Source organism: Malaclemys terrapin, chromosome 1 (assembly GCF_027887155.1).
Source record: "Malaclemys terrapin pileata isolate rMalTer1 chromosome 1, rMalTer1.hap1, whole genome shotgun sequence".
Lineage (NCBI taxonomy): Eukaryota > Metazoa > Chordata > Testudines > Emydidae > Malaclemys > Malaclemys terrapin.
Window position 1 is genome coordinate 266,431,825 of NC_071505.1, and position 24,661 is coordinate 266,456,485.

Sequence of the window (24,661 nt, forward strand, 5' to 3'; positions counted from 1 at the left end):
CTGTGGTTCGCTGTCCCAGGCCAATGGGGGCTGTGAGAAGCGGCGCAGGCCGAGGGATGTGCTGGCCGCAGCTTCTCGCAGCCCCCATTGGCCTGGAGTGGCGAACCGTGGCCAGTGGATGCCGCGATCGGCTGAACCTTCGCACGCGGCAGGTAAACTAACAGGCCCGGCCTGCCAGGCTGCTTACCCTGGAGAGCCGTGTGCCAAAGGTTGCCGATCCCTGGTCTAAGATAATACCAATGGACACATATAATTAGATCTTTATGGTGATGTCCACCAGGGAGTTGCTCTTCATACTTCACAGGTGCTAGGAAGCTATACTTGGTTGGATTTTTTGATTGATTGTTTCTTTTCTCTCTCACAAGACTGCTTTTGCTGATTCTATAAGATCAATATATTCAAATTTAAATCACTTTCTGATGATCTCAATTTGACCATGAATGTTATTTATTTTGGTACAATGGGCTGATAAATACATTTGTAATGTACCTTAAGCTTTGCAAATAGTTGGGTGTATTGAAATATGTAATACGTGGAATCTGGGTTTAGAATTTACATCCTTTCCCTCCTCCTCCGCACTGCTTTAACCCTTAAGAGCCTCCCTCTTTCTAGAGCTGTCTGTCCTCTAGTTCCCATAAAGGAAGCAGGCTTCCTTCTTGTAGCTGAACATATGAAATACTCCAGGCTAGGCTTGCCTGCTGAACTTAAATAGAGAGATTATTCCGAAACTGAACTTCTAGCATCTTAGGGATTTTAATGAACATGAAAGACTTTCCACTTATCTACAACTTCCTGTTACTATTGCTGGGCATTGGTGAACCTGAAGTGCCAAGTGGACTTTGCCGAGTTCTGTCAAAACCTGTGAGAGCTGCTGCCTAGTCAGATACACAAAAGGAAAGAGAGAGAGAGAGCTAGAGAAGAAAGATGAAAAGGGCTTGACTGACAACTGGAGATGCAGCTCATTTATCTTGTTTGTTTCTTCTGAGTTTTTTGGATGTGTTTGAGTGATTATCTCATTGTCCCTATGATGGGGTCTATAAGGCCTTGTCTGCCTGCTGCTGGAGACATTGCAGAGAAGGGCAGCCCTATTGACTCTGACCACAAGGCCATCATGCAGCCCTGCAAGGGAGCGCTAACTTATTGACTCCGGCCATTAGGCCATACTGCCCTGAGGCTTAGGGTGGTCAGTTGGACTCAGCTGTGGGGCTGTAGTGCCCTTCCCCCATCCCCTAAGTTTGATAGGTGTACCAGCCCCGCGACAGATACCTACATCCCAGATTTTATGGAGAACCTTTTTAGCACTGAATAATGAAAAAGTAAATATAACATGCAAAGAGTGCCCTGCACAGAAATACACATGCAGTATGACAATAGAAGACATTATTATTTTTATCACAGTAGTGCTTGGAGGACCTTACCAAGATCAGGGTACTACTCTGCTAGGCATTGTACTGAAAACTAGAGACAGTACCTCCCCTCAGCAAAGCTTACAATCTGAGGCTCTGATCCTGTGTTAATTGCAGGATCAGGGCCTAAACAGACAAAGTATTATTAACCCCATTTACAGACCTGACCAAGGTCACACCAAAATCTGTAGTAGAACTAGGGAGCAAACCTAAATCTCCTTAGTCCCAGTCCAGTGCCTTAATCACCAGACCATTCTCCCTCATATGCATATGTTTTTTTTTCATAGGTGGATATATACAGAGAAAATTTTCATTACTAGGACAATTAACTAAACCTGCACCAATTCCAATGCTGTACATTCTAGTAAAAATACAATTTTTATTCAAAAGCTTGTTTAAAATGCCTGAAGTGAACGGACTTGACAGTTTCCTTTTAAGACCATTGTTTAAAAATATGAAGATGTCAAGTCGTATCAGTTATGTTATTGACTCTGACCTCTGGATTCTATTTATTGTGTGCTGCCCTACAGCACAGTCTTCAAACGTGCTGCGATTGGGATTTTTGGTACATTTATCACTGATTAGTCTGAAATATATTGCTCTGCTATGGGAAGAGGATTCATTTAGAAGGAAAAAATTTTTATCAGCTATAAAAATGATGGAAAGCTAACTTTATTCCACATTTCTTAAAACAATATTGTAAATATAAAACCTTTGCAAATTCAAACTCCTCCCACCCCCCATTTTTAATAGGTTTATTATGGAAATCATTGAAACCTCGTTAAATAAAATATCATCCTTACAATTTCAATTTAACTGAATAGATAAACACACTTTGGCACAGAGACTATCCTAGAGAACGGATCTTGCTGAGGAGTTAAATGGGTCAATTTAATGGCATTTATATATGAAATATAGGGCCATTCTGTAACTTCTCCAGTGGCTGTGGGCTCCAGACACAGTAAATATGGCCTCCAACGTAGGGGAACCCAGGATTGTCCAAGGAAAGGAACATCCAACTCTAGAGAGAGGCTGCCCTCTTCCATGATGGCTTTGGAGCTGTGTGTCTCCTACTTGTTGATAGTTTGGCTCCCTACGGTGCTTTTTTGCCATTGGCCACAGTGGTCAGTTTGAAGAGAGGGGACAGAATGTGTTAATGTCTCTAGCTGTACTAACTTTTACGTGTGTGAGCAGTGACTCCAATTCAGGAAAGCATCCCTAATCGGGAAAGGTGATTAGGTATACGTTTAGTCACTTGGATTAAATAACATATTTAAAGTTAAGCACGTGCCTTTATGCTTTCCGAAATAGGATGGACTTAAGAACAAAGTGAGAAGTGTCAAAAGGCAAGCAGAATTGGACCTTGCAAAGGAAATTAAAACCAACAGAAAACAATACTTTATATTAATAAAAAGAAAACAAGAAAAAGAAAAGTGGTGTATCGGGAGATCTTGGCAAACCAATAAAGTGCCCAAACCACTACTGCTTATTGCTAAAAGTAGCCAAACTAGCAGGCTGTAAGTGGGCCTATGCAGCAGCCTTATAGATTCATAGATTCTAGGACTGGAAGGGACCTCGAGAGGTCATCGAGTACAGTACCCTGTCCCCATGGCAGGACCAAATACTGTCTAGACCATCCCTGATAGACATTTATCTAACCTACTCTAAATATCTCCAGAGATGGATATTCCATAACCTCCCTAGGCAATTTATTCCAGTGTTTAACCACCCTGACAGTTAGGAACTTTTTCCTAATGTCCAACCTAAACCTCCCTTGCTGCAGTTTAAGCCCATTGCTTCTTGTTCTATCCTTAGAGGCGAAGGTGAACAAGTTTTCTCCCTCCTCTTTATGACACCCTTTTAGATACCTGAAAACTGCTATCATGTCCCCTCTCAGTCTTCTCTTTTCCAAACTAAACAAACCCAATTCTTTCAGCCTTCCTTCATAGGTCATGTTCTCAAGACCTTTAATCATTCTTGTTGCTCTTCTCTGGACCCTCTCCAATTTCTCCACATCTTTCTTGAAATGCGGTACTCAGAACTGGACACAATACTCCAAACCAGCGCAGAGTAGAGCAGAAGAATGACTTCTCGTGTCTTGCTCACAACACACCTGTTAATGCATCCCAGAATCATGTTTGCTTTTTTTGCAACAGCATCACACTGTTGACTCATATTTAGCTTGTGGTCAACTATAACCCCTAGATCCCTTTCTGCCATACTTTTTCCTAGGCTACATCTACACTACAGGGGGGAGTCGATTTAAGATATGCAAATTCAGCTACGTGAATAGCGTAGCTGAATTCGACGTATCGCAGCCGACTTACCCCGCTGTGAGGACGGCGGCAAAATCGACCTCTGCGGCTTCCTGTCGACGGCGCTTACTCCCACCTCCGCTGGTGGAGTAAGAGCGACGATTCGGGGATCGATTGTCGCGTCCCAACGGGACGCGATAAATCAATCCCCGAGAGGTCGATTTCTACCCGCCAATTCAGGCGGGTAGTGTAGACCTAGCCTTAGACAGTCTCTTCCCATTCTGTATGTGTGAAACTGATTTTTCCTTCCTAAGTGCTTTGTCTTTGTTAAACTTCATCCTGTTTACCTCAGACCATTTCTCCAATTTGTCCAGATCATTTTGAATTATGACCCTTTCCTCCAAAGCAGTTGCAATCCTTCCCAGTTTGGTATCATCTGCAAACTTAATAAGCGTATTTTCTATGCCAATATCTAAGTCGTTAATGAAGGTATTGAACAGAGCCGGTCCCAAAACAGACCCCTGAGGAACCCCACTTGTTATACCTTTCCAGCAAGATTGGGAACCATTAATAACTACTCTCTGAGTACGGTTATCCAGCCACTTATGCACCCACCTTATAGTAGCCCCATCTAAATTGTATTTGCCTAGTTTATTGATAAAAATATCATGTGAGACCATATCAAATGCCTTGCTAAAGTCTAGGTGTCATAACTATAAAGGGAAGGGTAACAGCTGTCCTGTGTACAGTACTATAAAATCCCTCCTGGCCAGAGACTCCAAAATCCTTTTCCCTGTAAAGGGTTAAGAAGCTCAGGTAACCTGGATGGCATCTGACCTAAAGGACCAATAAGGGGACAAGATACTTTCAAATCTTGGGGGGGGGGAAGGTTTTTGTTTGTGTTCTTTGTTTGGGAGTGTGTTCGTTCTCAGTCCCCAGACATCAATCCAGGTTCTCCACATCTTTCTAAACAAGTCTCTCCTATTTCAAACTTGTAAGTAAATAGCCAGGCAAGGCGTGTTAGTTTTCCTTTGTTTTTCTCAACTTGTAAATGTACCTTTTACTAGAGTGTTTATCTTTGTTTGCTGTACTTTGAACCTGAGACTAGAGGGGAGTCCTCTGAGCTCTTTAAGTTTGATTACCCTGTAAGGTTAATTTCCATACTGATTTTACAGAGATGATTTTTACTTTTGTCTTTAATTAAAAGCCTTCTTTTTAAGAACCTGATTGATTTTTCCTTGTTTTAAGATCCAAGGGGTTTGGATCTTGATTCACCAGAAGTTGGTGAGAGGAAGGAGGGGAATGGTTAATTTCTCCTTGTTTTAGATCCAAGGGGATTGGATCTGTATTCACCAGGAGTTGGTGGGAGGAAGGAGGGGGGATGGTTAATTTCTCCTTGTTTTAGATCCAAGGGGTTTGGATCTGTATTCACCAGGGAATTGGTGAAGGTTTTTCAAGGCTTCCCAGGGAGGGAAAAATTGAAATGGTGGCAGCGGAACCAGAGCTAAGCTGGTAGTTAAGCTTAGAAGTTTTCATGCAGGCCCCTACATTTGTACCCTAAAGTTCAAAGTGGGGATCCAGCCTTGACATGGTGGTAGAGTGGTGGGATCATTTTAAACCCAAAAGCCAGTGAGATTTTTTTTTCCTTCTAGCTGCTTGGAAAGCCAAGCTGGAGGTAGATAGATGCATATCTTATTTCTCCTTGCCTGAAGGCAGAGGTGTTAAGTTTTTTTAACAAGGTCCTTTGTTAAGAGAAGTGTTCAAGTAATTAGCAAATGACTGGTAAAAGGAATTTACAAGCTGAATTGTGTTTTTTTTTCTTTTTACATCCTGGGGAGTAGCTAGTTAGAAAGTCTCTGTTAACTCAGCAGCAGCCAGAGCTGAGAGCTTCCCAGTTTCAGTCAACTGCAGAGTGGGTGACCCAGCACAAGAAAACAGGAAAATGACTACCAAAGAAGTAGCTAAAAAAATAGAACTGGCCAAACTAGAAGCAGAAGAAAATGAAAGAAAACATCAGAGACTGCTTCAATTAACAAAACTTGAGACAGAGCAGAGAGCAAGAGAAGAGAAAGCCAAAAAGGAGGCCCATGAAAGAGAGATGGAGCTGGAAAAAGCCAAAGAGGAGGCTCACAAGAGAACTATGGAGCTGAAAGAAAAAGAGATGGAGCTGAAAGAAAAAGAGATGGAGGAAAGAGAAAAAGAAAGGAAGCATGAACTGTAAGTAGCAAAGGCTAAGCAGGATGCACCAGCCAATGCTAACAACCCCCCTCCAGGTACCACTTCCCATCCCAGAAAATTCCCCACCTAGAAGGCAGGCGATGATACTGAGGCCTTCTTAGAAAATTTTGAAAGGGCCTGCCTTGGATACAGCATCGCTGCAGACCAGTACATGGTAGAGTTGAGGCCGCAGCTCAGTGGACCCTTAGCAGAGGTGGCAGCTGAAATGCCTAAGGAACACATGAACAGTTTTTAAAAACAAGGCCAGACTCAGAATGGGGCTAACACCCGAGCATGCCCGTCGGCGGTTCAGAGCCCTAAAGCGGAAACCCGATGTGTCATTTACCCGTCATGCCTACCACATTGACAAAAATTGTGATGCCTGGGTATCAGGAGCAAATGTTAAATCTCTGGAAGATCTGCTTTCCCTAGTAAAAATGGAGCAGTTTTTAGAGGGTGTTCCTGAGGAAATAGAAAGGTACATCCTAGATAGGAAGCCCAAAACTGTAACTGAGGCGGGGGAGATTGGAGCCAAATGGGTGGAGGTGGCAGAAAAGAAAAAAACTAGTAGCAGTTGGAGCGAATATCAGAAGGGGCAAGCTGAAACAAAACCTTACCACCGGGGACAACCCAAGGCCCCACCCACATCCCAAGGGAAACCCCAGACGCCTTCTCAACCCACCACACCAGTCTCCACCAACCAACATCGCCCCGGTGATACCTTAGCAGGGCGATGTTTTAAATGTAATGAACTCGGACACATAAAGGCTCACTGCCCCAAGAACCCCAACCGATTACAGTTCATTACACCCCAATCACCCCAAAGATCCCCAAACCCAGATGCTTCTCTCATACCCTCGGAGCGAAGGGAAACCTTGAGAGTGGGCGGAAAGAAGGTTACCGCCTGGAGGGACACTGGGGCTCAAGTGTCAACTATTCACCAATCCCTAGTGGACCCCAAACTCATCAACCCAGAGGCTACAGTGACAATTCAACCCTTCGTGTCACAGTCTGTAACCTTGCCTACAGCCACGTTGCATGTCCAGTACAAGGGCTGGTCAGGAATGTGGACTTTTGCAGTCTATGACAATTATCCCATTCCCATGCTGCTGGGGGAAGATTTGGCCAACCATGTGAAGCTAGCCAAGAGGGTGGGAATAGTCACCCGCAGCCAGGCTAAGCAAGCTTTCACCCCCATCCCTGTTCCTGAGCCGTCCACCAGGGCCCCGTCTGTGTTACCGGAGACCCAAACAACGGTGGTGGAACCGGATCCCCTGCCAACGACTGCAACAGCCGTAGTGGATCCAATCCCAGAGACCCAACCAAAGCCAGTCCCAGAACCGGAACTGGCAATGCAACCAGCACCAGAACCATTGCGAACCCTGAGTCCAGCGCTTGCAAACCCGTCTACAACTCCAATGCCAGAGGGCACCAGCGAGCCTGACCTGGCGGAAGCAGCAGATAACCCTACCCAAGAGGCTCAGCCAGAGCCTGAGATACCACATAGTGCACCAGCGGACAGCAGTTCACAGTCAATGGAAACAGCCCCAGCACCTGCATCGCTTCCAGAGGGACCAAGCCCCAGTCCACAGTCCAAGGAGGAACTGATGTCTCCAGCATCAAGGGAACAGTTCCAGGCTGAGCAGGAAGCAGATGACAGCCTTCAGAAAGCTTGGGCGGTGGCACGGAGCACCCCACCGCCTCTCAGCTCTTCTAACCGATCCCGGTTTGTTGTAGAACAAGGACTTTTATACAAGGAGACTCTTTCTGGTGGGCACCAGGAAGACTGGCATCCTCAAAGACAGTTGGTAGTTCCCACTAAGTATCGGGTAAAGCTCTTGAGCTTAGCCCATGATCATCCCAGTGGCCATTCTGGGGTGAACAGGACCAAAGACCGGTCGGGTAAGTCCTTCCACTGGGAGGGAATGGGCAAGGATGTTGCTAATTATGTCGGTCTTGTGAGGTGTGCCAACGAGTGGGAAAGCCCCAAGACCAGGTTAAAGCCCCTCTCCAGCCACTACCCATAATTGAGGTCCCATTTCAGCGCGTAGCTGTGGATATTCTGGGTCCTTTCCCAAAGAAGACACCCAGAGGAAAGCAGTACGTACTGACTTTCACGGATTTTGCTACCCGATGGCCGGAAGCAGTACCCTTAAGCAACACCAGGGCTAAAAGTGTGTGCCAGGCATTAACAGACATTTTTGCCAGGGTAGGTTGGCCCTCCGACATCCTTACAGATGCGGGAACTAATTTCCTGGCAGGGACCATGGAAAACCTGTGGGAAGCTCATGGGGTGAATCACCTGGTTGCCTCCCCTTACCACCATGAAACCAGTGGCCTGGTGGAGAGGTTTAATGGAACTTTGGGGGCCATGATACGTAAATTTGTAAATGAACACTCCAATGATTGGGACCTAGTGTTGCAGCAGTTGCTTTTTGCCTACAGGGCTGTACCACATCCCAGTTTAGGGTTTTCACCATTTGAACTTGTGTATGGCCGCGAGGTTAAGGGGCCATTACAGTTGGTGAAGCAGCAATGGGAGGGGTTTACGCCTTCTCCAGGAACTAACATTTTAGACTTCGTAAGCAACCTACAAAGCACCCTCCCACACTCTTTAGCCCTTGCTAAAGAAGACCTAAAGAATGCTCAGGAAGAGCAAAAGGCCTGGTATGCTAAACATTCCAGAGAACGGTCCTTCAAAGTAGGAGACCAAGTCATGGTCTTAAAGGTGCTCCAGGCCCATAAAATGGAAGCGTCGTGGGAAGGACCATTCACGGTCCAGGAGCGCCTAGGAGCTGTTAACTATCTCATAGCCTCCCCCACCTCCAACATAAAGCCTAAGGTATACCATGTTAATTCTCTTAAGCCCTTTTATTCCAGAGAATTAAACGTTTGCCAGTTTACAGCCCAGGAAACAGATGACGCGGAGTGGCCTGAAGGTGTCTACTACGAAGGAAAAAAGGATGGTGGCGTGGAAGAGGTGAACCTCTCCTCGACCCTTGGACGTCTGCAGCGACAGCAGATCAAGGAGCTGTGCACAAGCTTTGCACCAATTTTCTCAGCCACTCCAGGATGGACCGAACGGGCATACCACTCCATTGACACAGGTAATGCTCACCCTATTAGAACCCCACCCTACCGGGAGTCACCTCATGCCAAAACTGCTATACAAAGGGAGATCCAGGACATGCTACAGATGGGTATAATCCGCCCCTCTAAGAGTGCATGGGCATCTCCAGTGGTTCTAGTTCCCAAACCAGATGGGGAAATACGCTTTTGCGTGGACTACCGTAAGCTAAATGCTGTAACTCGTCCTGACAACTATCCAATGCCACGCACAGATGAGCTATTGGAGAAATTGGGACATGCCCAATTCATCTCTACTTTGGACTTAACCAAGGGGTACTGGCAAGTACCACTGGATGAACCCGCTAAGGAAAGGTCAGCCTTCGTCACCCAGGCAGGGGTGTATGAATTCAATGTACTCCCTTTTGGGTTGCGAAATGCACCCGCCACCTTCCAAAGACTTGTAGATGGTCTCCTAGCAGGATTGGGAGAATCTGCAGTTGCCTACCTCGATGATGTGGCCATTTTTTCTGATTCATGGGCAGAGCTCCTGGAGCACCTGGAAAAAGTTTTCGAGCGCATCCAGCAGGTAGGACTAACTGTTAAGGCTAAAAAGTGTCAAATAGGCCAAAACAGAGTGACTTACCTGGGGCACCAGGTGGGTCAAGGAACTATAAATCCCCTACAGGCCAAAGTGGATGCTATCCAAAAGTGGCCGGTTCCAAAGTCTAAGAAACAGGTCCAATCCTTCTTAGGCTTGGCTGGATATTATAGGCGATTTGTACCCCACTACAGCCAAATCGCCGCCCCGCTGACAGACCTAACCAGAAAGAAACAGCCAAATGCAGTTCAGTGGACTGATGAGTGTCAAAAGGCCTTTAACCAGCTTAAGGCAACACTCATGTCTGACCCTATGCTAAGGGCCCCAGACTTTGACAAACCGTTCCTAGTAACCACAGATGCGTCCGAGCGAGGCGTGGAAGCAGTTTTAATGCAGGAAGGACCGGATCAAGAATTCCATCCTGTCGTGTTTCTCAGTAAGAAACTGTCTGAGAGGGAAAGCCATTGGTCAATCAGCGAAAAGGAATGCTATGTCATTGTGTACGCACTGGAAAAGCTACGCCCATATGTTTGGGGACGGCGTTTCCAACTACAAATAGACCATGCTGCGCTACAGTGGCTTCATACCGCCAAGGGAAATAACAAAAAACTTCTTCGGTGGAGTTTAGCTCTCCAAGATTTTGATTTTGAAATACAACACATTTCGGGAGCTTCTAACAAAGTGGCTGATGCACTCTCCTGGGAAAGTTTCCCAGAGTTAACTGGTTAACAATTGTTCTTGGAATGAAACATATTGTTAGTTTTTATATAATCAGTAGTATGTCTAAAGGTACATGTGTCTTATTAACTCTGTTTTCTCCTAGAACTCCAGGAAGAAATCACAGCCAGTGTGGAACCGAACGTCCAACACTATCTGTGATTTGGGGGGCGTGTCATAACTATAAAGGGAAGGGTAACAGCTGTCCTGTGTACAGTACTATAAAATCCCTCCTGGCCAGAGACTCCAAAATCCTTTTCCCTGTAAAGGGTTAAGAAGCTCAGGTAACTTGGCTGGCATCTGACCTAAAGGACCAATAAGGGGACAAGATACTTTCAAATCTTGGGGGGGGGGGGGGGGAAGGTTTTTGTTTGTGTTCTTTGTTTGGGAGTGTGTTCGTTCTCGGGACTGAGAGGGACCAGACATCAATCCAGGTTCTCCACATCTTTCTAAACAAGTCTCTCCTATTTCAAACTTGTAAGTAAATAGCCAGGCAAGGCGTGTTAGTTTTCCTTTGTTTTTCTCAACTTGTAAATGTACCTTTTACTAGAGTGTTTATCTTTGTTTGCTGTACTTTGAACCTGAGACTAGAGGGGAGTCCTCTGAGCTCTTTAAGTTTGATTACCCTGTAAGGTTAATTTCCATACTGATTTTACAGAGATGATTTTTACTTTTGTCTTTAATTAAAAGCCTTCTTTTTAAGAACCTGATTGATTTTTCCTTGTTTTAAGATCCAAGGGGTTTGGATCTTGATTCACCAGAAGTTGGTGAGAGGAAGGAGGGGAATGGTTAATTTCTCCTTGTTTTAGATCCAAGGGGATTGGATCTGTATTCACCAGGAGTTGGTGGGAGGAAGGAGGGGGGATGGTTAATTTCTCCTTGTTTTAGATCCAAGGGGTTTGGATCTGTATTCACCAGGGAATTGGTGAAGGTTTTTCAAGGCTTCCCAGGGAGGGAAAAATTGAAATGGTGGCAGCGGAACCAGAGCTAAGCTGGTAGTTAAGCTTAGAAGTTTTCATGCAGGCCCCTACATTTGTACCCTAAAGTTCAAAGTGGGGATCCAGCCTTGACACTAGGTATACCACATCCACAGCTTCTCCCTTATCCACAAGACTCGTTATCCTATCAACGAAAGCTATCAGATTGGTTTGACACAATTTGTTCTTTACAAATCCATGCTGGCTATTCCCTATCACCTTACCACCTTCCAAGTGTTTGCAGATGATTTCCTTAATTACTTGTTCCAGGATCTTCCTTGGCACACAAGTTAAACTAACTGGTCTGTAGTTTCCTGGGTTATTTTGATTTTCCTTTTTATAGATGGGCACTATATTTGCCCTTTTCCAGTCTTCTGGAATCTCTCCCGTCTCCCATAATTTTCCAAAGATAATAGCTAGAGGCTCAGATACCTCCTCTATTAGCTCCTTGAGTATTCTAGGATGCATTTCATTAGGCCCTGGTGACTTGCAGGCATCTAACTTTTCTAAGTGATTTTTAACTTGTTCTTTTTTTTATTTTATCTGCTAAACCTACCCCCCTCCCATTAGCATTCACTATGTTAGGCATTCCTTCAGACTTCTCGGTGAAGACCGAAACGAAGAAGTCATTCAGCATCTCTGCCATTTCCAAGTTTCCTGTTACTGTTTCTCCCTCCTCACTGAGCAGTGGGCCTACCCTGTCTTTGGTCTTCCTCTTGCTTCTAATGTATTGATAAAAAGTCTTCTTGATTCCCTTTATTACTGTAGCTACTTTTAGCTCATTTTGTGCCTTTGCCTTTCTAATCTTGCCCCTGCATTCCTGTGTTGTTTGCCTATATTCATCCTTTGTAATCTGTCTAGTTTCCATTTTTTATATGACTCCTTTTTATTTTTTAGATCATGCAAGATCTCGTGGTTAAGCCAAGGTGGTCTTTTGCCACATTTTCTATCTTTCCTAACCAGTGGAATAGCTTGGTTTTGGGCCCTTAATAGTGTCCCTTTGAAAAACTGCCAACTTTCCTCAGTTATTTTTCCCCCAGTCTTGATTCCCATGGGACCTTACCTATCAGCTCTCTGAGTTTACCAAAATTCGCCTTCCTGAAATCCATTGTCTTTATTTTGCTGTATTCCCTTCTACCCTTTCTTAGAATTGCAAACTCTATGATTTCATGATCACTTTCACCCAAGCTGCCTTCTACTTTTAAATTCTCAACGAGTTCCTCCCTATTTGTTAAAATCAAGTCTAGAACAACTTCCCCCCAGTAGCTTTTTCAACCTTCTGAAATAAAAAGTTGTTTGCAATGCAGTCCAAGAATTTATTGGATAGTCTGTGCCCCACTGTGTTATTTTCCCAACATATATTTGGATAGTTGAAGTCCCCCATCACCACCAAATCTTGGGCTTTGGATGATTTTAGTAGTTATTTAAAAAAGCCTCCTCCACCTCTTCCAGCTGGTTAGGTGGCCTGTAGTAGACTCCTAGCATGACATCACCCTTGTTTTTTACCCCTTTTAGCCTAACCCAGAGACTCTCAACACTTACGTCTCCTATATCCATCTCCACCTCAGTCCAAGTGTGTACATTTTTAATATATAAGGCAACACCTCCTCCCTTTTCCCCCTGTCTATCCTTCCTGAGCAAGCTGTACCCATCCACACCAACATTCCAATCATGTGTATTATCCCACTAAGTTTCAATGATGCCAACAATGTCATAGTTGTATTTATTTATTAGCACTTCCAGTTCTTCCTGCTTATTACCCATACTTCTCGCATTTGTATATAGGCATCTAAGATACTGGCTTGATCTTGCCTCCCAGTTTTGCCCTGACCCTCCTTTCGCTCTGCCATTATAGCCCACGCTCCCTCTTGTTTCCGACCCATCTCCCAGGCCTCCATGCTCCCCACTTATCTGTGGGCTTTGTTCACCTGTCCCTGTTGAACCTAGTTTAAAGCCCTCCTCACTAGCATGAGAGAGTCAGGAGGGGAGGGAGTTTGGGTGCCACAGAAAGGGCAGCTTGATCCCGCATCCTTTCTAATGAGATCTCTGTTGAAATTGCTGAGATATGCATTTTAGGAAAACAGGAAGCTTGTCTAAATGTGAACGTAACATTAGAACATAAGAACGGCCATACTGGGTCAGACCAAGGGTCCATCCAGCCCAGCATCCGGTCTGCCGACAGTGGCCAATGCCAGGTGCCCCAGAGGGAGTGAACCTAACAGGCAATGATCAAGTGATCTCTCTCCTGCCATCCATCTCCACAGTGTAGTGAAAGGTTCTGAGGCTTGTGATATTCAGGAAGTCAGACTAATTCATCATGATGGTCCCTTCTGGCCTTAAAGTCTGAGTCTACAATGTTAAGTGCCTTCCTAAATTGGGATCAATGATTGCAGACTGGCCACTCCCCAGTGCAAGACCTACTTACACTGATATCACTATTCCTAGTAAAGGCACAAGACATTTGGCTTTGAGGTTGTGGGGTACCAAAGGCTCAGGGATGAGGGTGAACAATGATGCCTTGGCTCCTCTCCACTGTCCACTCTTTCAGGAGGGAGAAGACTTGTTCTTCTTAACCTCTGAGGATAGGACAAGAAGCAATGGGCTTAAATTGCAGCAAAGACGGTTTAGGTTGGGCATTAGGAAAAACTTCCTAACTGTCAGGGTGGTTAAGTACTGGAATAAATTGCCTAGGGAAGTTGTGGAATCTCCATCATTGGTCATTTTTAAGACCAGATTGGACAAATGCCTGTCAGGGATGGTCTAGATAATACTTAGTCCTGCCATGAGCGCAGGGGACTGGACTAGATGACCTCTCGAGGTCCCTTCCAGTCTTATGATTCTATGATTCTACAACAGAATGCCAGCAGCATTAAAATAATTATCCAGCCACCTAAAAAACAGCTCCTTTTCACCCTTTCATCAGTCCAAGAGCACAGCTTCAGCCCTCTCCAAAACCCCTATTGAATAATGTTTTCTGCATCATGCCCACAATGTCACCAAATTCAGGCTATTTTGAGTACTGTTCAGGCTATACTTTAGAACAAGATTACAGTTAAGTATGTGCTTAAGAGCTTTCCTGAATAGGGATGCTTTCCAGAATAAGGCCTGTATTTTACAAGGTATGTTTATTTGGTTTGAAATAAAAACAAGCTAAATTCTTCTGTCTGCACTCCTGTTGGTAAAAAAGCAACTTTATCAGCCATGCATTGCCTGAAGAGGTTGTACTCAAGCCTCAGTTCATTACCACTGACATTTTGTTTGAGGAAATTACCTTTCAGAAGGCTGTTGTTGTTGTCTTTTTTTTTTAAAGGGCTGTCAGCCATAGTCAGACAGAGGAACTTGAACAATTTGCAAAAAAATCTCAGAATGCTTAAAGGGAATAAAGAAATGACAAGTTGCTTGACATTCACATAGTTTGTCTACTTTTTTCATCTTGAAAACTATCTGGATAGCAAGCCCAGTAAACTCACCTCAGCTAGGTAAAATTCATCATGCTGTCTTTTGAAAGTCTCTCCTTTGTAGTAATTACTAGCAGCGACAATGACATCTACTGCCACCATGCTCAGTATGAACATATGAAATATTGATGACCTCATCATTTTCTGTAGAGGAAAAAAACAAACACACAAGTAGTATTTTCTATTAAAGAAGTAAAACTTTATAATTGAAATGATGCATACACAACAATTTATTATATTTTTATAACTTGTACTCAATCACAGTAGTATGTTGTGCAAAGCTTCATAAACTAATTGTAAATTACTGTTTATCTTATAGTCAAATATATCATTTTACACAAACTGGTTTATATGCAATGTCATTTTTTTTCAATTATTTCCTCATCAACTTTTATAAAAGTTTCATTGTTTACTATTTCCATTGTTTCTAAGATGCTTTTAAAATACTTAGCTATATTTATTTCTAGCCATTTTTCCCTTTGTGAAACATTCTTTATGATTTTAATATGGCTGTAACTGTTTCCTTGTTTAGGCGCCAGCATTATCAATATATGTCAACATAGCTCAAATGATACTAGTTACTACAACATGCCTAGGGTGACAAGATGTCCCAATTTTATAGGGACAATCCCGATTTGTGGGTCTTTTTCTTATATAGGCTCCTGTTACCACCCACCCCCACCCCCTGTCCCGATTTTTCACATTTGCTGTCTCGTCACCCTAAACATGCCTAGCAGAGACAGAGCAGATATTCTGTAGTCCCTTTGGGCTAGTTTGTAACCTTGCTGTCTTCCATGAGTAAGGGTGATACATAGCTTATTCCCCTCTCTCTCTTCTTGGCCAGTTCCTTGCACTTCTCCCCACAACAGGAGCCACAAGCTGAGAAAGCATGAACCTGGGAGTAAGAGGGAGCCCTTACTTCCTCTTACTCATCAGTGCAGCTGAATAAGGACTGTGACAATCTAGGCCTTTGCTTTTCAGAAGAATTACACAGTTTTAATTCCTAGACACTTTCAGATTGATGAAGCAGTAGATTCTGAAGCTGGATTTAGAATGCATAGGGCCTTTCCCCCCAACTTTTACAATACTGAAGTTACAAATTGGACCCAAACTACTTCCCCTAAAAGTTTCAACATGTTTGAGCTAAAGTTAAGAGATTAAAGACAAATGTACTTTAAAAGACCATGGTGCTGAATTCCTGTTGTTTTCAGTGAGAGCTGAAGATGCTTAGTACCTTAGTAACTTACTTAAAAAACAGGTGGCCTGAAATCATTCTACAGCTACACTTTTTACTAAAGCTCCCCTGCCTCAGTTTCCCTCTACCTCAGCTCCAGGCCCCTTAAATCAAACCTCCACACCCCTCCGTGGGGATGGATTTATTAAAATAACAAAATCAATCTCAAAATCAAAATCTTCAGCACATCCAGCCAATAAAGGGAGTCATAAAAGAGCCAGAGGCTGCATTAAGGCAGGAGCAGTAGGCCTAGGGGCACTAGAGCAGAAGCTGGCTGCAAATGAAAGGCCAGGTAGCATCAGCCTGAGAGCTGGGACTGAAAGCTGAGAGCTGGACGGGGATAGGGAAGCGGTAGCCATAGCAGGTGGATGGTGCACAGCAAGCAAGCAGGAGACATGGGGGCAACTGCATGTGCACAGGAGGGAGATGGTGCCAAGGAAATGGTACAGGCCCTTGCTACTTTTATACCCCTGTTCTGGACTGCCACTTGGGGCTGGGTTGGGAACTGTTGGTTTGATCTTTTATTGTAACTAACTTTTTGTGCCTAGATATTTGTGCATTTTAGTTTCTGACAGTCCTACCTACTTACTCAGAATCAGAGAGTGCTAATGGGACCATTAACAGACTATACACCATAGAGTTTAATGCCTGTGTTGACCCTTTTCAACTAGAGCGGCTTGTCAAAGTTTGGAATACTGGGGATGTTCAAGCTGGAAGTAGAAATTCATGGGGTCTGGTATTTTCTTTGTTGCGATCTTGTTTATTTACAAGGAATGTACAAAGTCCCCTGTCTCTGACCGCAGAAGGAACCAAGAACAAAAGGAGCTGTTCCTTAGCTTACAGCCCCCAAGACTCTTTAGCTCACACCAGAGCGAAAAGCTTCCTCTCCAGCATTTTCCAAGATCACACTATACTTATAGGCTCCTGTTTGGCTTTTTCTCTCTCCTTCTCTCTCTGTACTTGCTGGTTCTCAGTTTTTGTGTGATCTCCCTTCATATATGCACACACACACCTGACCCAAAACTATACTCAGCAAAAAGCTTCTGGACAGGTTCACATACAGCTTTTGTCTTAGGTGGGCGGGTTATGCTTACAATTATGTTAACTGAAAGGTGAATTCACACTTATCAATCAATCTCAATGGGATTTTCATTTAACCCATAACAAGGTTTCCTCCAACTCATATGACCTGGAACTCCAACAGTGCTTGCCTGCAAGCTCATGGTATACACAGCATGCTGCCAGACACCCAGAGCACTTGCAGTGGTGCTGTACAGTAGAGTCAGTCATACAAAATTTCTTAGAGGTACAATAGTATGGCTTAGGGTAGGATTGTAGGGGCTGGGAACAACTGATATTTATAGGCAGAATAACAAACTACTGTATGGATTGATAAAGAAAGATCCATTCAAATGATACTGGATGATTTCATTGCAAAGCACAAAACAATCTTTTAGACATCATATGGAACCTTTAAAGTTACAGGGCCAAATTAAAATATGGCATAAGTGGGGGCAACTCATTGATATCTGTGTGTGTGTATATATATATATATATACAGTATATAGTTCTAATTCAGTTGCTCCATTCAGCATTCACACAGTCTTGTAATTTACATTTAATGGCATGTAGTTTTCTTCTGACTTAACATAACTGCCAGAGGATAACACTTCACCACCAGATTTTAAAAGGCAAGTTTTTGTATTTAAATAACAGACCTAGCCCTCTCAATCCACAAACACAACTCCCATTGACAGCAATAGACATCTTGAATTCTGAGTGAGGCTAGTACACAGTTCTTAGGGGCAAGTCAGATTGGCATCTTATATAAAAACAGGCACAGCTAGCGTCCATTATGAGTACACCTTGTGAAACAGATCCCAGAAGCTCACAACATTCTCCTTTTAGGTTTTGAAGTCAGTGGGAGTCTGTTGGGGCACAGGAGTCCACCCACATGTATCACACTGAAGGCTCAGGGTCTTACACTGAATTTGTTTGGCGCACTTGAGGAAGTTCCTTTCAGACTTCTTTTAAAGTAGGAAGGATGAATGAAGGATTGTTTTCCACTTGTAAAAATGTTGGCCTTTTTGTTTGATTTTTTACTAGGGCTATAATCAAAGCAGGTGTGTGTGTGGGGGGGGGGGGAGAAATCCTGTCTCTTTTCAAGTCAATAGCAAAACTTCCATTGACTTCAAGAGGACCAGCATTTCACCCCTGACGTTTAAAGTTGAAATTTAACAAAGGTATAGTCCTCACTGAGAAGTTGTGATCTTGCTTGGAAAACAGTTGGCAAAAAAGATGAGATTACAGTAGTCAATGCAGGAAATGAAGGGTTGTAAATTTTAGCAATGTGGAGGGAGTAAAAAAGTTGCAAGTTTAGGATAACACATGGATGTGTGGGTCTACAGGGACCTTGGCATCATCTTCAGCTCTAGTAAAAGCCTGAGGGAGGTGTTGCTGTCTGTGATGACAAAGAATGGGGTAAAGTGAGCTTGAACTTGTGAAGAAAGATAAGGAATTTTTGGCCAGTTTAAGTTTAAGCTGACATAAGAAATCCTCAAGAAGATGTTAGAAGAGACATGCCCAGGTGAGGAATTGGAGAATAGGATACAGATCAGGAAGGGAGAGGTAGATTTGTGACTAACTGATGTAAAGACATTAGTAAAAGCCAGATATCTGGATGAGTTCATCTAGGGAAAAGGAATAGACATGAGCCAATAACATGGGAAGTGGAAGAAGCAAGGGTCCGGCAAATGAGATGCTGAATCAATGATAAGAGGAGTAGAAGAAGGAGAAAGAGGAGAGGATGGAGCCACAAAAGCCAAGGAAGAATAGGATGTTAAAATGGGGTGTGTGATCAGACTTGCTCACCTGTGCTTTTCTATGAGGCTCTAATTCAGTTCTCCTTTTCTTCATTCCTCCCCCCCCCCCGCCCCGCAAGATTTCTGTCAGGGTAGGAGTTGGGCTGAGCGCAGCTGAGGGGCACGTGCCAGGAAAAGACACCAGTACCTAGTGCTCCCGCTGAGCCCCAGTAGGAGGCACCCAGAACAGGGAAGAGCAACCGGACTGGCAGCACAATTCCACCAGAGGGGGCATGGGGAAGCCTGCTGAGTCCCGTCCTTTCCTCACCTGTAGCCATAGTTATCATGGCTTGACAGTAGGTGTTTGGAACTCGCTCTGGTCCCCACTACACCAGCAGCAGGGAGATGATGGGAGAAGTAAGTGGGAAAGGAGCTATGAGGGGAGTGGGGGCAAGTTGAAGTGGGTGTGGGTGCACAGGGGGAGTGGGAAAGGGGCCAGAGGTGACATGTGCCCCACCAGAATCCTTAAATTGTGCCCCCTCCCCCACTTTTAAGAGTATGTGTCATCCCTGGCTGAGGATCAGGCCCAATGTTTTTGAATTTAAAATATGTTTGAAACATTATGAAATTGGCACTTTTTTGGTAACATTTTTAAAAACATGACGGGTTCTATTCATAGATATATATTTTGTATACTGGTATATGACTGATGAAGTACCATACTATATTCATTTGATTAAATAAATACACGATTAACATATAGACAACATACATTTAGTGTACCTGAACCAGTTATATATTTTTATACATTTTATGTTAAAATTATATATAGATGATATATTTTACAAAATATATGGATACACTACAAGATGGATGTGGAAAAATTGGAAAGAGTCCAGCGGAGGGCAACAAAAATGATTAGGTGGCTGGAGCACATGACTTATGAGGAGAGGCTGAGGGAACTGGGATTGTTTAGTCTGCAGAAGAGAAGAATGAGGGGGGATTTGATAGCTGCTTTCAACTACCTGAAAGGGGGTTCCAAAGAGGATGGATCTAGACTGTTCTCAGCGGTGGCAGATGACAGAACAAGGAGTAATGGTCTCAAGTTGCAGTGGGGGAGGTTTAGGTTGGATATTAGGAAAAACTTTTTCACTAGGAGGGTGGTGAAGCACTGGAATGGGTTACCTAGGGAGGTGGTGGAATCTCCTTCCTTAGAGGTTTTTAAGGTCAGGCTTGACAAAGCCCTGGCTGGGATGATTTAGTTGGGAATTGGTCCTGCTTTGAGCAGGGGGTTGGACTAGATGACCTCCCGACGTCCCTTCCAACCCTGATATGATTCATATACAATAAATATTTTTTTCATTAACCCATATTTATTTGCCCAGACTTGACCACTATAGTTAAGGCTGAAAAACAGGATCAGTTACAATGTCTTGCTTTCATATTCTCATATCTCTGTGAAAAATTCATCTTCAGGGCAACATAGTCACACGGGGGGCAGATCCAGTTAATGGGCCTGTGGCAAGTACCCCAGCTGAACATTTGTTCCTTGGTCTCTGTCCAAATAAGAATTCATTGTGTTTGTACAGTTTAGCACTATGGAGTCCTGGTCTATGACTGGTGCTCCTCAGTGCTATCGCAATACATACATACATACATACATACAAATATAATAATACATATTATTAATACTATTTAGAAAGTTTGAACAAAATTCTTTCAGCAGTTTTTGTGTTCAGCTGTAGTGGGGGGAGGAGGGGAAGTTCTCAATTTTAAACAAGTTATTGTCACTTTATTTCCCCTGCAAAGCTAACTCAAAATTATCTGAACTCTAAAACACAGGTTTAAACTGGTTTCCCACACAAAAATTTCAAACCAAAATGTTTGGAATGTTTGGTTTGAAATATTTTGCTCAAAATTTTTTGAGAGAAATTTCAAATGAAACGTCAATGGCAGTTAGGCACCTGTCACTTTTGTCTTCGTATACAGTGTAGTTGTAGTTGTGTCAGTCCTAAAGTATTAGACTGACAAGGTGGGTGAGGTTATATCTTTTATTAGACCAACTTCTGTTGGTGAGAAAGACAAGCTTTCAAGTCACACAGAGCTCTTCTTCAGGTCTCTGAAAGGAATTCCTCCCAGTGTCAAAACAAAACACAAGATATAACAGATTGTTTAGCAGCACAAGTAGTTAGCACATATTGTAAGGGACCATTCAAGGTAGAAAGTATCAGAGGGGTAGCCATGTTAGTCTGGATCTGTAAAAAGCAACAAAGGGTCCTGTGGCACCTTACAGACTAACAGGTAGCCTACCTGTTAGTCTGTAAGGTGCGACAGGAACCTTTGTCTCTTTATTCAAGGTAGAGTGGACCATTAACGCCTTTGCAGTCAGAGGGCAAAAAGAGGGGGTATCTTCATCCTCTTAAAGTCTCTCTGGAACACTCCCACACTAACATCAATTCCCTGGACACCACAATCAGCTTCAACAATGCAACCCAATGCAGCAGACAGAGCCCCAGGTGGCGTGGGCCAGGCAGCGTGAATGGGCTGGCTGGGGCAGGCTGACCCCTAGCCCTGCCCCTTCCGGGGGCCCGAAGCCAGCCCCTATACCAGTAAGAGATTAATATTACTTTCACCCCTTCATGGATCCTACACATGCCTATAACAACATGTGGTGTACTTCATCCAGTGCACTAAATGCCCCAATGACAACTATGCGGATGACATCAGACAATCACTATGCTGTCAAATGAACTTGCACAGGAAAATGATAAAGACAAAAACTCTGTATCACCTGTGGGTGAACACTTTTTTCACAAAGCAATCACTCTACATCTGACCTGTCAGTCCTCATCCTCAAAGAAAACTTCTTACACAACACTTTCATAAGATGAAGCTTAATTTCATTGCTCTGTTCGACACAAAAAATCATGAACTGAACAAAGACACTGGATTTATGGTTTATTACAACTATCTGTAACCCACTAACACCTTCTTTTTGTCCTATGACCGCAGAGGTGTTAATCAGCCACTGTACCTTGAATGGTCCCTTACAATATACGCTAACTCCTTTTGATAAAAAACGGTTATTAACCTTTCCATAACTGTTGTCCTTCGAGATGTGTTGCTCCACTATAGGTGTGCATGTGTCGCGTGCACTGTTGCTGGAAGACATTTTCCCCCTAGAGGTATCTGTTGTGTCCGTCCACACACTGGCCACTGAGGAGGAATCTGCCATTGACCCAAACCCCATACTGGCGGGACAAGTCCCTGGGTCTCATCTGTGGGGTGTCTGTGAACCGCTTTAGTTCCATTCCCTCACGAGGCATATGACTCTACCTGCAATTCTGAGCCAGACGACCTGCTCCTAGGCGACCAGGGTGGCGCCGTGCCCCAGGATGCTGAGCGACCTTGCCTAGATGGGAAGTGGTGTCTCCAAAGAGAGTGGTGCTGTGACAAATAACAGAGCCACCATGGGGAGTGTTGTCATGATGGAGAGCAGCGCCCCAACGACAAGCAGTACTGTGATTGCGACACCTCGGCAGGAAGCAGCATGGGGACTGTGATCAATGCTTGGAGTGTGACTGGTGCTGGGAACGAGATCAACGGTGGGACTGCAACCGGCGTCTAAGTGGGATGCTGCGTCGCTGTGGTGAATGTGGTGTCGGTGCCTAGTCCCACAATGATGAGTGGAAAGGAGGGCTTGCCCAGGACTGGTGCTTGCCATGTTGTGGCTGGAACCTCTGGTGCCTGGTTCATCCCCTGCAGGCTTTGTCTCAGGGATGGCAGTGCCAGGAGATTCAAGAGGCTTTGTGCCATTTCATACACCTCTGGCGTCTATGGTGGTGCCAGGGTCATGTCCCCCTCTTGGCTCACCCTATGCAGGGGGGCCCTCGGTGCCAGACTCAAAGATTCCCCTGACAGTGCCGGAGTCAACGGTGCCGGTTGAGTCACCGCCGATCGAGAGTGGTCTGCCATAGATCGCGCTCTCTCAACAGTCTTTCTTGAGGGGGAACGTCCCTGATCAGACTTCTTCAACCGCTTCTTCGGCACCAGTGATGGGGATTGGTGCTGTGCCATTGGTGCCACCTTCCTGGGCGCCGGAGAAGTGTGCCGGTGTCGGAAGGACAGTACCTGGGAGCCAAAGCCATGCTGGGTGTCCTGAACAGATGCCAGCAAACTCCTGGTAGAGGAGGTGCTCGGTACCGGATCCGGTTGCCGCTCTGAAGAGGGACGGAGTGCCTCCTCCATAAGTGCGAACTTCAATTGATTGTCTCTTTCTTTTTTGTCCTTGGTTTGAAGTTCCTACAGATCTAGCACTTATCTTGAATCTGACCCTCTCCCAAGCACTTTAAACAGCTCTTGTGAGGGTCACTAACTGGCATCTGCTTGCAGCATGCCCCACACTGTTTGAATCTCTGGGATCAAGGCATGCCCCAGGGCTCGAGTGGGAGAACCCGGCAGGGCAGGTGCTTACCGACTATTAACTACTATCACTCTACTTATGCTAATGAACTATTTACAATTATCTACACTCTATTTACAGGAAGAAGACCACTACAAGAATAACTTGTTGAGCAACAGATAGAAGCGTTCCAGTGACTGCCACAGACAGAAAGAAGGAACCGAGGAGGGGGTAAGCTGGCAGGTGCCAATTCACCACACTTTGGAGGCACTACTCCACGGGACACCAGAGCTGACCCAATGAATACCACTAAGGGAAAAAAGTCTTCCAGCAACGGTGCATGCAAGGCACACACACCTATATTGGAATGGACATGAGCAACACATCTTGAAGAAGAACAATCTGTTCTACCTTACATTTTGCTTTGACACTGGGAGTTTCTCTCCCAGACCTGAAGAAGAGCTCTGTGTGGTCAAATGCTCGTCTCTCTCACCAACAGAAGTTGGTCCAATCAAAGATATTATCTCACCGACCTTAATATCTATCTTCGGGAATATCTCCTCATTCATGTTTTAGTAATAGCCAACTGGGGTCAGAAAGGCCTGAATCTCAAGAGTTCAGGGTCAGATTTTCAAGTGTTCAGTACTCACAATTGCAAAGGTCCAATTTTCAAAAGAGCTCAGGTCCTATTTACTCATCTAAATAAGGAACACATTTTGAAAAGTGTTCAACACCAGAAGCTCCCATTGTGACATTCATAGCCAGATTGTAAAAAAAGGGATCAGCACTCAATGTACTGAGCTCTTTTGAAAATATGGCCACTAATTTTGGTGTGTAAATGATTGCTGAGCTTTTTTGAAAGTCTGGCCCTAAGTCCATGCCCAAGTTTGAAAGAGGAAAAAACAAACAAACCAATATTGGTTGCATTGAAGTTTGGCTCCAGACTGGGGTCCGACTCGTTACTAAGCCATCTATCTATGCTGACGTTCAACTACTTATTTATGACGAGATTTTCAGAAATGCAGGCATCTTCTCATGCTTTGACTTGTGCGGGCAAACTCTAATATGTGCATATAGTCCTTATTTGCATGTGTGCAGGTAGACCTGTCTCTGTAAAAATCAGATTTGGCACATGCATCAGTTTTATATGTTCAAGGTTAGGCACATGAAAGTGTGAGTGTGAGAACTTTTGCATATACATTTTCTAATCAGTCTCATAGCCAGGGGAAAAAAATGCATTTTTCTTTCAATACAGCTGAAATGTTGCTGTATGACCCCCAACTTTTGTGTTTCCTGCCTTTTTTCTTTTAACTTAAACATTTAATTAACAGTGTTTTATTGTTATAATATTAAGTTCCAATTTTATACTATTTTAGTATATTTTTGCTTTTGATTATATCATTATTGTGTATTATATTTGTTTTTATATATGTAACATCAAATATATAATTAAAAGTGAAAATATACTATAAACATTACAAAACTGGAACTTTTAAATATATAATCTGGGTAAGCATCTATGACATT

The 24,661-nt window shown here is 44.0% G+C and overlaps 1 protein-coding gene across 2 annotated transcripts in view; it reads right to left on the reverse strand.

The window, feature by feature from the left end:
• The window catches only part of NALCN (sodium leak channel, non-selective), a 380,117-nt gene that overhangs the window by 153,094 nt on the left and 202,362 nt on the right, over positions 1-24,661 (reverse strand). For both annotated transcript variants that reach the window (XM_054012833.1, XM_054012825.1), the window contains exon 11: positions 14,710-14,841. In XM_054012833.1, coding sequence (XP_053868808.1) covers positions 14,710-14,841 — 132 coding nt within the window. The remainder of the gene's footprint in view (positions 1-14,709; positions 14,842-24,661) is intronic.